General features: G+C 35.6%; 1 protein-coding gene across 2 annotated transcripts in view; it reads left to right on the plus strand.

Annotated features, from left to right (window-relative positions):
* Positions 1-42: 42 nt before the first annotated feature.
* UBE2E3 (ubiquitin conjugating enzyme E2 E3) overlaps positions 43-12,083 on the plus strand; it is an 80,640-nt gene continuing 68,599 nt past the window's right edge. Inside the window, exons 1-3 of one of the 2 annotated variants that reach the window (XM_034654813.1) lie at positions 43-221; positions 852-1,070; positions 2,852-2,902. In XM_034654813.1, coding sequence (XP_034510704.1) covers positions 877-1,070; positions 2,852-2,902 — 245 coding nt within the window. In that variant the 5' untranslated portion in view covers positions 43-221; positions 852-876. The other variant, XM_034654812.1, reaches the window with a different exon arrangement.

Below are 12,083 nucleotides of genomic sequence, written 5' to 3' on the forward strand. Positions count from 1 at the left end.
GGCCCCCCGCGCGGCCCTCCCCACAAAGGGCCGCGGAGCTGCGTGGCCGCCGCCGCCGGCCGCGGCTCGCCTCCGCGGGCGCGGAAATTTGTTGCACTTCTTGGGGCTTTGTTTGTTTGTTTTGCCTCTGATTTTTTTTTTTCGTTATTTTGGACAAAATGTCGGTCCGTGATGTAAAAATTGAGCGAGGAACCTTGATGGCATTGGGAGCTTTGCAGAAGGTGCAGTTTGGATTCTGCTTTTCCCAGGGTGGCAGCTCGGTCTTGGCCGGATGAATCTTCGCTGCTGGCCGTGGAAACGGCTAGAGCAGCTTGTTAGTTGATTTTTAAATTCCTAAGTGTTGTATTTAAAGGTTTACGTGCACAGAGGAGGAATCGCCACCTTAAATAAGCATATGGGCGATTAACAGGGTATGTTTTCCTCTCGGAAAGGGAATTTGGTAGCTTTGACCAATGTCAGTGTGTAAATATTTAGACGTTATTAGTGACTTTTTAACATTTTTCAGCGAGATCTGTTATTTACAGTGTGTCATATGTTATTAATGCTCGTTGCCTAAGTTCCCTGGCAAATCTGTTTCATGCCTTCTGAGAAAGTAGACAATTGATAGATTGTCCAAGGGATGGAAAAAAATGTGAGTGGGTTTTCTAACTTGAGTTCGGTAAATCCTTGAACGCTGGCGTTGTGAGACACATCACCTCCCCCTGTAACCTTGCTGTGTGATGAGATAAGTGTGAACACTTTGAAGTGTTTTTCATTAAAATACAATTTTAGGTGAATATTGAGAGAAGAAAATGCTATTGGTTTATTTCTTAGACTTAACATTTCCTTTTCCCCCCTTTTCCCTTTAAAAGTTTTCCAAGAAATAACTTCACCAAGATGTCCAGTGATAGGCAAAGGTCCGATGATGAGAGCCCCAGCACCAGCAGTGGTAGTTCAGATGCCGACCAACGAGACCCAGCCGCTCCAGAGCCTGAAGAACAGGAAGAAAGAAAACCTTCTGCCACCCAGCAGAAGAAAAACACCAAACTCTCTAGCAAAACCACTGCTAAGTTATCCACTAGTGCTAAAAGGTAATGTGTGGAAGGATTAAGCACATTATCAGGTTGTCTTCCAATTTTTTTTTTTTGGGTTGTACATCAGTGGCATTGGTTCAAAAATATTTACTTCGTGATCACTTTTATTTGGACTTGAATGAGTTGTCATTCTTTAGGTGGTATATAAGCCACCTCCATAGAATTGTACTTTTAAGCGAACTTACTCTGTACTTTGGTAACTTCAGTAAGAGTGTCCTTGAGTAGAGCTTGGACTAACATTCTGACAGATTGTTTGAGGAGTTGGCAAGGAAAATTTGGTGAGCCCAAATTAGCTGGTACATTGAGGATGTTCCTTTTCATGAGTCATACTCTTCTTCATTGAAATTGACACTTCTAGAGATCAGTGCCTCTCCATGAAACTTAATGATTAGAAATGATTGTTTGCTACAAAATTTGTAAATTCAAGGCCTTGGCTATATTTGAAAGCATATTTAAAATTGTGCTCCAGATTTGCTTTCAGTTTTACAAACACGACTTTAAGTCATGCATCCAGGCACTACTTTTTTTGTAGTTAATTTATGGTTATGCCTTATATTTCTTGTGAATGCAAATAAAACCGATAAGTAGCCATTTACAATTTTGGGTGGCACTTGGCTATTGAAAACTTTCATTGTGCTTGTGACTCTTCACTGTGAAACTTGTGGATATACTTGACATGTTAATACTCAGCAGCAGAAGAAACATATTTTGTTGGGTATATATGAAAGGTCATTTGTTTCCTGTTGATTTATATTATCTTTGATGGCAAAAAAAAAAGATTGTAAAGGGGACTCTATTGGTAGTAGTAGGGGAATATCCATGAATTCTATTAATTATACATCAAATATGTCTATAGCATTAGCCAGTATTGACATTTTGTTGATTTTTACTGATCACAACTGAAGGGAAAAGAAGATATAAAAGCTGTTCAAATATTGTGTTCTGTAGTGATTTAGAAGTAATCTTATTTTTCTGTGGACTTTTACCTCTATCAATAACCAAGTATTAATAACTTGGGAATATTTTATTAAATAACAGCCTCTTAAATAATTTAGAGTCCTCCTCAATTTGCTGTAATCTTGTTGAGGAACGTGTTAAACACATCTTAAGTTTTGAAAGCATTTTAAATTCGAATAAAATCAGAGAACTGCTTTTTCCTCCTTAACTAGGCTACATATCTTATTATTTCTTTCCTCCCAAATTTATTCAATTTTAGTGCTGTACTTAAAATTAAGGAAAACAGAATTGGTTAAATAAGAATGTCAGAGTCCTTTAGAAGTTTTTCACTGGTAAAGATGTTTGTAAATTTTAAACTTTTTTTGACATAAAATATTGTCAAGCTTTTAATGTACTCATGTAATAGCTTGTTAATTCTTACCTCTGTAAAAGTGACTTGAAGTCATTGTCAAATATTGTAGTGCTTTCCCTCCTCCCTTCTTGTCTCATTTGCATATAAGCTTGAAAAGAGAATTTCTTTGGTAAAAAGTGTTTTAAAATAGATTTTATATCCTTTATTGAATACTAGTAGAGGACTATTTCTCAAATCAGGTGTGAATGTCATACTTATTTACAGTAGCAAGTGAGAAAAAAAGCTGCAAAGTTTCTGTTAAGGGATTTGGGTTATGCCTCTGAGAACAAAGAGGAAGCAGCCATGTTAGCATTACTGAAGGCAGAGCCAGCCTTGCATTTAACTGCATGGTGGTAGAGGGCAGTGTAATTCCCCGGTTATTCTGTAGACTATCTCAAATCCTTTTTGTCTGTTTTCATTTCACTAACAGAATTCAGAAGGAGCTAGCTGAAATAACTCTTGATCCTCCTCCTAACTGCAGGTAAGAAATAAATTTTGTTGTTTTGATTACAAAATGTGGGAAAATATCCAGAGATTAATGTATCGGCTTTGGGTATGTGTGCTGCAGAAGAAGCTACATTTGCTTCTCTTCGGCTTTGCAAGTGGATTAAATAAAATTGTCTAAGGTGAATTAAACAAGTTTGGGGGAAAATACTCTTTAGCATGTATCCTACATTTTAGATTTCTGAATATACTGATTTTGTGCTTCTTACTGAGATTAGTGTGAATGGTGCTGATTTTTGTTCTCTTGTAACATTTCTGTAGAGTGTTTATTCAGAAGTACATTGCAGAAACTTCTAAAATTTTGCTAAGCTTTAAAGTTACTGCTTGTGTGCAATCTGAACTGACCTTCCAAATTTAGAAATTGCTGAATGTGGTGTTACAAAATGTAAATGCAGTAAACAAGAGTATAGTTTCTGTTTGATTTATTCAGTAATGTGCCTTAAGGACAAATTTTATGTGCTAAGCTAATGCTTTTAGTTGTTTTCTAGTGAATGCATTGTTGGAATTATTTACATTTTAATCAAATGTCTTAATTACTTGGGAAGATTCTTAATAATTTTGGTCCTTGAAATATGTGTATGAAAAGGAGTAAATGAATTTGTAGGAGGAATTCATTTCAGTGAAACTCATGTAGAATAATTTAAAATTGTTGGTTGGTGTAAGGTGCATTAAAAGTAACTGGGTGATAATTTTGTTCGTAAACGTTTTTTCAGTTTGTCTTACATAGTGTTCTGTTTTCAGCAGTGACTGTATGGCTTCCAAAATTCATCAGACTTAGTAAAAACAGCTTTGTAGTTAATTTGCGTACAGATAATGTGCTCAAGAGTGAGAGTGGTGGCTAGATATAAGGCAGCATTATGGTTTGTTACGAAAATGTTTTCTCGTCCTACCTGTATTTTTGCTATAAGTTGTGTTCACTTGCGATGATCAGACCTATCTCTGAAGTCTACTTGAGACACAGTTGGGTTTAATTCAATTGCCTCTTGTGTGTATTAACCAGATTCTTAGATAAGGTGATCTGATCCTGATTTATTCAGTGAATTAACTGTTTTGCTCATATTTATAATCCCCTATTTCAGTTCAAAAGGCAAACATGAATGTAACTAATTTTAAACAGGTAGTGGTGTGTCAGATCTCAAAGGATTAAGAGCTGTGCTGTCCAGTACTGCATCCACTAGCCACTTGTGGCTCTTGACCACTTTAGTTGTCCAAAATGTGATGTGCTCTAAGTGTAAAATACATGTCGCATTTTGAAAACTTAGTATGAAGAAAAGAATGTAAAATACCTTATTGATTTTTAAAAGTATCTATTACATGTTTAAATGATAATATGTTGGATATGTTGAGTTATATAAAATGTTTTAAAATTTTACTTTTTTACCATTTTACTGTGGTTTTAGAAAATTTAAAATTACGTATGTGGCTTATATTACATTTCTGTTGGAACAGTGTTGCTTTAGAGAATAAATAAATCAAAGTATTCCTTCCAGCCTTCTCATTGGTGTGTCAAATCTGTAGTCGGTTAGTGAGGTCAAGTTAAATTTGCTCTCTGAAAGATCACTTAACTTGCAGAGTATATTCTAATATTTCCCTTTATAGAAGATATAAAGATCTATCAATTCGAAACTCTTAAATGTTTTAAAATTGCTTGTAAGGTCAAACATTTTTAAAGGTTTCTGTTGATCTTTTGCAAATAGCACAAACTAGCGTATGTGCCTAAATCTAGAGAGCCCAGTAGATGTGTTGAATGCCCTTGGAGCAGTAGCGTAGTGTTGCAGTTGCTGAAGAAGGATGCTTTACATGTTTAACCCAGTAATGGTTCCACAAGGTCACTGAGGATTTTTGTACAGGAAGTAGAATGTTTCTAGGACGCAGAAAGTTTTACTTGTTTGTTTTTCTGTTTATATGCTGTATTTCATTTCAGTCCATGAAGTAATGCTTCACATAGAGTGATCAGTGAAATAGCGACCTGTGGGCTTAGGAACAATAACATGGACTACATTATCTATACTTTCCCTGGTCACAACTTGTGATGATTGTAAACTATTGCAAATTACATATTTCAGTTCTCTAGTTCTTTTAATATTTGAATTTCTTTGTGGCTATGTGACTAAAGAAAAAACAAACAGAAAATTAAGTCTTAACAAGGAACTGGGAAAAGTTGTGTCTTACTAGTTTGGGGACGGTCTTCTTCATATGCCTGACGTGTAAAATAGCCAGATACTTTTGTGTCTTTTATTTTAAGTGTCTAGTAATTTTTTGGGGTGGACGATGATCTAGTTCTTGTCCTTGAGCAGGAATTGAGTGTTTAGTGGACGCCTTTTAGCATTTTGACACCTAAGTCTGAATTTGTGTTGTATTTTTACTTTCATATCAGATACATGACAGATTGTGGTGTTTTGTAATCCGCAGGTGCATGGGTGAGAATTTTAGCTTTACAGTGCTTGTACAGTTAAATCTATTAATTTATGTTATAATTTAAAATGGGATTCTATATTAATAAATTCTAAAATGTGTGAATTCATTATTGTTTGAAATCTATGAAACCTAATACTTTTTTGACTTTGATATTTGACTTTCATGTGTAGCTAATTAATCAGAATTCCATTATGGTTTTGAAAATAATTTTTACAAGCTTGTCAAAGTATGTGACAGATTTAATTCTTCCTCAGGGAAGAAATGTAAAGTATATCTGTGTACATTCAGGAAAAAGTTGATTGAAATACAAAAAGACTCAGCAAAACTAAAATTACTCAGATGAGACTAAGAATTCTCTTAGATCCCTTCCTCCTTCCTGTGTTTTATTAATAAAATATCCTTTTTCTTATGTTATATATTCCCTTATTATTATATAGCAGTGTCTAATATGTATACACCGAGAGTGATCTTAGGATAGACATAACTGTTGAATTAAGTGTGTCGCTTTAAACAGGTTTGAGTATATTTTGATAGTAATGATACTTCTTTTCCTGATAGTATAAAGGTTTGATAAAATGTTATTTCCAATGATTTGATGGCATTTACGTTTTTAGGTATTGGAGTTCCTTAATTCTAAACATAGGGATTTAATATTTATGTAGTGGCTTTAATTTATATTGTTTACATACTGTATTCTAAATTATGGCGTAAATAGTTCATATATCAGTGAGAATGAAGGGAAGTTGTGTTATGGGCATTTCCCTGTTTTGGGAGAAAGTGATTGACTAGAATTGTTGAGTAATGTGCTATTAAGACATTTATGTTCCCTCTGTTTCCCAAAGGGTGCCCTTGTCCTTTCACAGTAACCACTTATACAAGTGGCAAACATTTAGGAAGTTGCTGGATTTTTAACTTAACCTCTGATTCTTTCCATATATGAGAAGGCACAAATATACACTGTTAAACTATTCTTCAATATGTTGAGATCGAATCTGTGTTAAAGTTAGATATTCAGGGGTATTTGTAAATAGTTTTTGGGTGTGGGAAAGGCCTTTTTGGAAGGAGATGTAGTAGTGTCAAGTTATTACAATATTACTAATATGTGTGCTTGTAGAACTTGAAAGGTATATATAATATTTGTAAATTTTGCTAACATCCTTCTTTTAAAAACAAAATTAATACAAGAAGCAATTAAGTTCTAAACCAGAAGCTGGCAACTCTTGATTTCCTCATTAGCCTCTCATTGTCTAACTGTGGGTGAACTGTACCTCGTGTGGGTTACTACCGCTTGCCCCCATTTTCTAGGGTAGACTAGAACTTTGCTGCTCATAGAGTGATCTTCAGATCAGCAGTGTCTGTCTCACAGGTAAGATTGTTAGAAATGCAGAATCTCACTTCCCCTACTGCAGAAGTACTGAATCAGAAACTGAATTTCAGCAAGATTCCCAGGTGAATTGTGTGTGTATATTAAGGTTTCGGAAACATTGGTCTGGGTTCAAATCCCTAGTCTGCCTCTTATTAGTTGTGTTGCTTTAGATCAGTTAGGATGTATTTCTGTCTTTCAGTTTTCTTAAATGTAAAATGGAGATTAAAATAATCCCCCCCAATAGGGTTATTATGAGGATTAAATGAGTTAGTATGTTTTAAAGTTTTGTAATGGTGTAAATTGAGTCAATAAAGTGACCACTCATGCCCTCACTCTTGCTGGCATTTTCTCCAGTGGGTCAACATCATACTATACTTTATTTTAAGCAGTTTAGCGCCTGTTTGTTTGAGAACACATCAAGCAAAATTTTGTGTGTGTGTATATACATATATATATGTATATATATACATATACACACACATATGTACACACACACACATATATATATGGAAAGGAATATATATATATGGAAATGAATTCCTTGGAACTTGAGCAAAAAAGAAAATTAATCTAAGGACTTTGGGCAAAGATGAAGAAATAGTATATTCCTTTTTAAAGGAATATGCATAAGGTTAATGATACTTAATTCAGTAGAGAATGCCCTGACTCTCTCTACAGTAAATTATAATGAAAAATTTTAAAATAAGAGTGATAGTTATGTTTTCCCTTTTAGTAACCCTGTTTAGATTCTGAACTGATATAGTTTGTTAGTTACCTAAACATAGCAATTTTTTCCTTGTCTGTGATTTTGGAAGCTTTTTGTAATAATCAAAAGGTAATAATCAAAATAACATGTGATATTTACATAACTTGGTTGTTTATATAGCCCTTTATTTAATTTAATTTAATTTTTATTTTATTTTATTTTATTTTGGTGGGGAGCAAAGGGAGATGGAGAGAGAGAATCTTAATAAGCAGCCTCCACGCCCAGGGCAGAGCCCAGCTTGGGGCTGGAGCTCAAAACCCTGAGATCATGACCTGAGATGAAATCACGAATTGGGATGCTTAACCTACTGAGACACCCCAGTGCCCCTACAGTGCTTGATTTTAAAGCCTTCACATATGTAGATAGATTGCCCTTTTCTTTTCTATACATGTGATTGTTGTTATTGTTGATATTCTCAGTGTGTGCTGTGTGAAGGAGGATACCCTCTTTTGTATAACGAAATTGCATCTCTTTAGTCATCTAGTCCTTTTATTTTCAGCTCTTCAAAAAAAAAATTAGAACTCCCTTTTTATGAAAATTAAATCTTAATTGGAAGCTCACTTTCTAAAACAGATAAATGTAGAACTACTCTGATTAAAGGTGTTTTCCATACCACCCTGCTGTGGTCATCTACTGATGGATAGTTCTTATTATTTTATTAATTCAATTTTGGCATTTGCACAGACTGTCAAAAATCATGAGAATTTTTTTTGAGACTTGGGCATTACTGATAATTTTAGGTGATGATTTATGTTTCGTTAAGCTTATATGAGCTTCAACACAGCTGTAATACATAATATAGTATGTTGATGCAGTATACTGGAATTATTTACTTGTTTGTCTACCTTCTGTAATAGAAAGTGTTCCTTTGAAAGGAGGATGCTCTTACATATTTCTGTAACTCTTGATTTTACGCAGTGTTTTACATATGAAGGATTGTTAAATTAATAAATAAATTTAAGTCTGTCAAATTGACAGGAATAGAAATTCCAGGCAAAACTGACTTTGGATTGGAGAAGATCTATTAAAAATCCCGTATAGGGGCACCTCAGTGGCTCAGTCAGTTAAGTGTCTGCCTTTGGCTCAGGTCATGATCCCAGGATCCTGGGATCAAGCCCCACGTTGGGCTCCCTGCTCAGTGGAGAGCCTGCTTCTCCCTTCTCCCTCTGTGATCTCTCTCTCACATAAATAAATAAAATCTGAAAAAAAAAACTCATATATTCTTTACTTTTTTTCATAGTTATGATTTTTAGTATGATTATTCAAAGGCATTTAGCTCCTGTTTCTATTACAAAAGGAGATTGATAATTACAGTAAGCCTAATTATTTGTCTCGTACGTGCCAGCGCAGCAGGAGGACCCAGTGCTGTTGTGACTAAAAACTTTTTCCAAACGAATGACATGATTGCAAACAATATTTTTTCCCCCAAAGGTCACGTTTTTATTAGGGACCTATTATGTTCAAAGCAGATAATATAGTTAGAAAATAGGTGAAAACTGTGTGTGTTTACTACCAATTGTTTTGTCACTTTCTGTAGTTAACCAATTGGTACCTTACTCCCTCCTTGAAAAGAGTTGCTGTGACAACAGATGGATGTGTTTAGTTACAAGAAAATCAACAAATCTTTCTTGCTTTGAGTGCAGGGGCATTCAGATTGAGAATGGAGAGCTTGATCTGCCATTCTCATCTTCCTTACAAAATAGAGATTATAAACATATGATAAAACCACTTGTAGATTTAGAGAAATAGAAATGATTTTTTTTTTCTTCCTATACTGCTTTTGACAGGGAAGTATATTTGGCATTTTATTGGAATCTGGAGAAGAAAGTCTCTTTAAACTTTTATTCTTTCTCTTGCCTCTAGATCAGCGGTTCTCAACTGGGGGTGATTTTTGCCTCCCTACTCCTCCCTACCAGCTCCACCTCCCTCAAAAAACAAAAGCCCTAAGGAACAGTTGTCAATGCCTGGAGACTTTTTTGGTTTCTCAACTGGGGGAAGGCGGGTTGCTACTGATACTTAGTGAGTAGAGGTCAGCGATGCTGCCAAATGCCCTGCAGTGTGTAGGATAACCCCTCTGCAACAGAGTCATCTGGACTAAAATGTCAGTAGTGCTCGGGTTGAGAAATCCTGCCGTAGATACTTACTCTGATACCTTGCCACCTGAATTATTGCGTAGTTTTCTTTTTACCATTTTCCTATCTTATTAGTGATGACTGCTAGTACATTCTCCTACACCTTCCTCAGAGCTCATGGCTCTACCTCCCACTACTCCCATGCTATGGTTTACATTTACTGTATATTTTTTGACATATGTGTATGTTGTTTTTTATGTCAAACCACAGGAATGGTACCTTGAATACCTGTTAAATTATGGTCTATTGAGGCCAGAAATGCTTTCGGCAGTATTTTCATTCCTTTTCTGTCTTCTACCAGTTAATTATACCCCTGCATGATCTACCTTGAGGCTGTTGTATCTGTGTTCTACCAGAAATATTGAAGTACAATGCATTAAGGGGAAATACCATTGGAAAATCATCAAAATTCAGCTTTACATTGAATTACAAACAGGTTAGAAAGCCATGCTCTTGATTTGGTTTTAAGTTTTCATCATTAAGACAGTACAGAGATTATTCACTTCTATTATTGTTCTAAGTCCACAATCTTTTATTTCCAACCCCTGGGGCCAGATGTGTTTTAGAATACAGAAAATTTTAGATTTTAGAAAGGGAATACGATGTGTTTGCTGTGTCTTACGTAACAACCCCAGTGGGATCTTCAAACACATAAGATTTCCCCACCAAAAATGTATGAATATTTATACTAAATGAATAAATAGAGACTACAAGTAGTTTCAGGTTAGTTCATGTTTCGTGTTGCTGCCAAATTATTTTTCTCCAAACTTATTTTAAAAAGCTTTCGTTTTTAGAGCTTTTGGGATTCCAGAATTGTGGAGAAGCAGTTGTGGTCCTGCGCTGCCTGTGTTAAAATGACAATGAACTGCAGCCACTTATATGAAAGAGTGGAAGTTGGTCTGCTTTCTTTTTTTTTTTTTTAATATTTTATTTATTTGACAGAGAGAGACACAGTGAGAAAGGGAACACAAGCAGAGGGAAAGGGAGAAGCCTGAACCACCCAGGTGCCCCTTCTTTCCTTTCTTTTACCAATTTCCTAATAGCAGTTTTCAGTTTCTGACTTTTTGTTTTTGGGTAATTGCTTTTGTTGTTGTTGTTATATGACTTGTATGTTTAATTAGAAAAAAAGTTAACTCTTGATTTTAGAATTCTTTCCGCTTAAAGTGAAACTGTATATATCCATTTCTTTTTAAGTTGTGTATATTGGATTACTTTTCCACTTTGTTACTAAATATTGTCTTTTAATCATTCCATTTTTTTCTAAATGTACAGAATTACACCAAAAGCAAGACATCCTTTAATACTTAACACGGACTTGCCATTTTTATGTATGCGTTTTGTCCTGCAGCATTTGAGTACAATTGGGCAATAAAAGGATACATTAAATTTTGCTGTGTTGAGTTAACAAACCAACCTAGAAGGCTTATAACCGTAAACATACAAAGGTTTATTTCTCTTGCTCATATGAAGTCCACTGTGGGTCCAGGAGCTCTCCTGGGTAGCTAGCTCTTCCACGTGTGGACTCGTATCTATGCTTCTTGCATCTTGTAGCTCTGCCTTTTGAAACATGTGTCCACACAAGAGAATTGGAGGGTCGCAAGAGAGTTGGAGGGTCATCTGCCAGCTTTTAAGTGCTTTGGTCTGGAAGTAAGACCTGAATTAATCACATGGCCTCAGCTAACTGTAACTAACTTCCAGCAAGGTGGCTGGAGAATGTGGGGGAGCATATGGGTATTCAGTGAGAAATCAGTTTTTCTGCCACAAAGGATATATACTTCCATGAATAGATGACTTTCACTCTTACTTCAAAGAGGAAATAATTGAGCATGCAGCCTGACACTGTACTGGATTCCATAGTATAGTACATATGAATACACTAACTTGTTTAATTCCCAAAAGAACCCTCTAAAGAATCATTCTTGTTAAGATTTCAAAACTGAATCTTAGAATAGTTGAGAAAATTGCCAAATGTCACATATGTAGTGCATATATATAACAGATGTGGGGCAAAAATCTAGGTTTACTTTTTGACATAAAAGTAAGCACTTCTTTTGTACACTGCTGCTTGAGACATCTGGTAAAAACAGTTGATTATGGGTCTGTAGGCGCATGCTTAGTGTAAGTATATCTCCCATTTGTTTGTTTAGAGTTTCTTGAAGGGTCCAAAAATACTGTTCATTGTAGGGTTTTAGGACCTGGCATGTAAGGTCCAGCTGGTGAGTTGGAGAAAGAAAAGAGTTTCGTTCTTTGGCTTCGGGGTGCTAGGCTTTCTTACCTTTTTTTTTTTTTTTAAAATAATCATTTAAGCTCCCCCCACCGCCCCCCCCCACCCCGCCGGGAGCATTCCCCACTTGTCACCTCTCTTGCCTTATTCTCTTCCCCTGTAAGAAAGAAGGTCAGGGACTGAGTATGATCATAGCGGAAAAGGCAAATCTTTGTTCTCTGCCTTGTAGTTCTTTGTGTATGGCTTTCCTGT

This window comes from Ailuropoda melanoleuca, chromosome 2, assembly GCF_002007445.2.
Source record: "Ailuropoda melanoleuca isolate Jingjing chromosome 2, ASM200744v2, whole genome shotgun sequence".
NCBI lineage: Eukaryota > Metazoa > Chordata > Mammalia > Carnivora > Ursidae > Ailuropoda > Ailuropoda melanoleuca.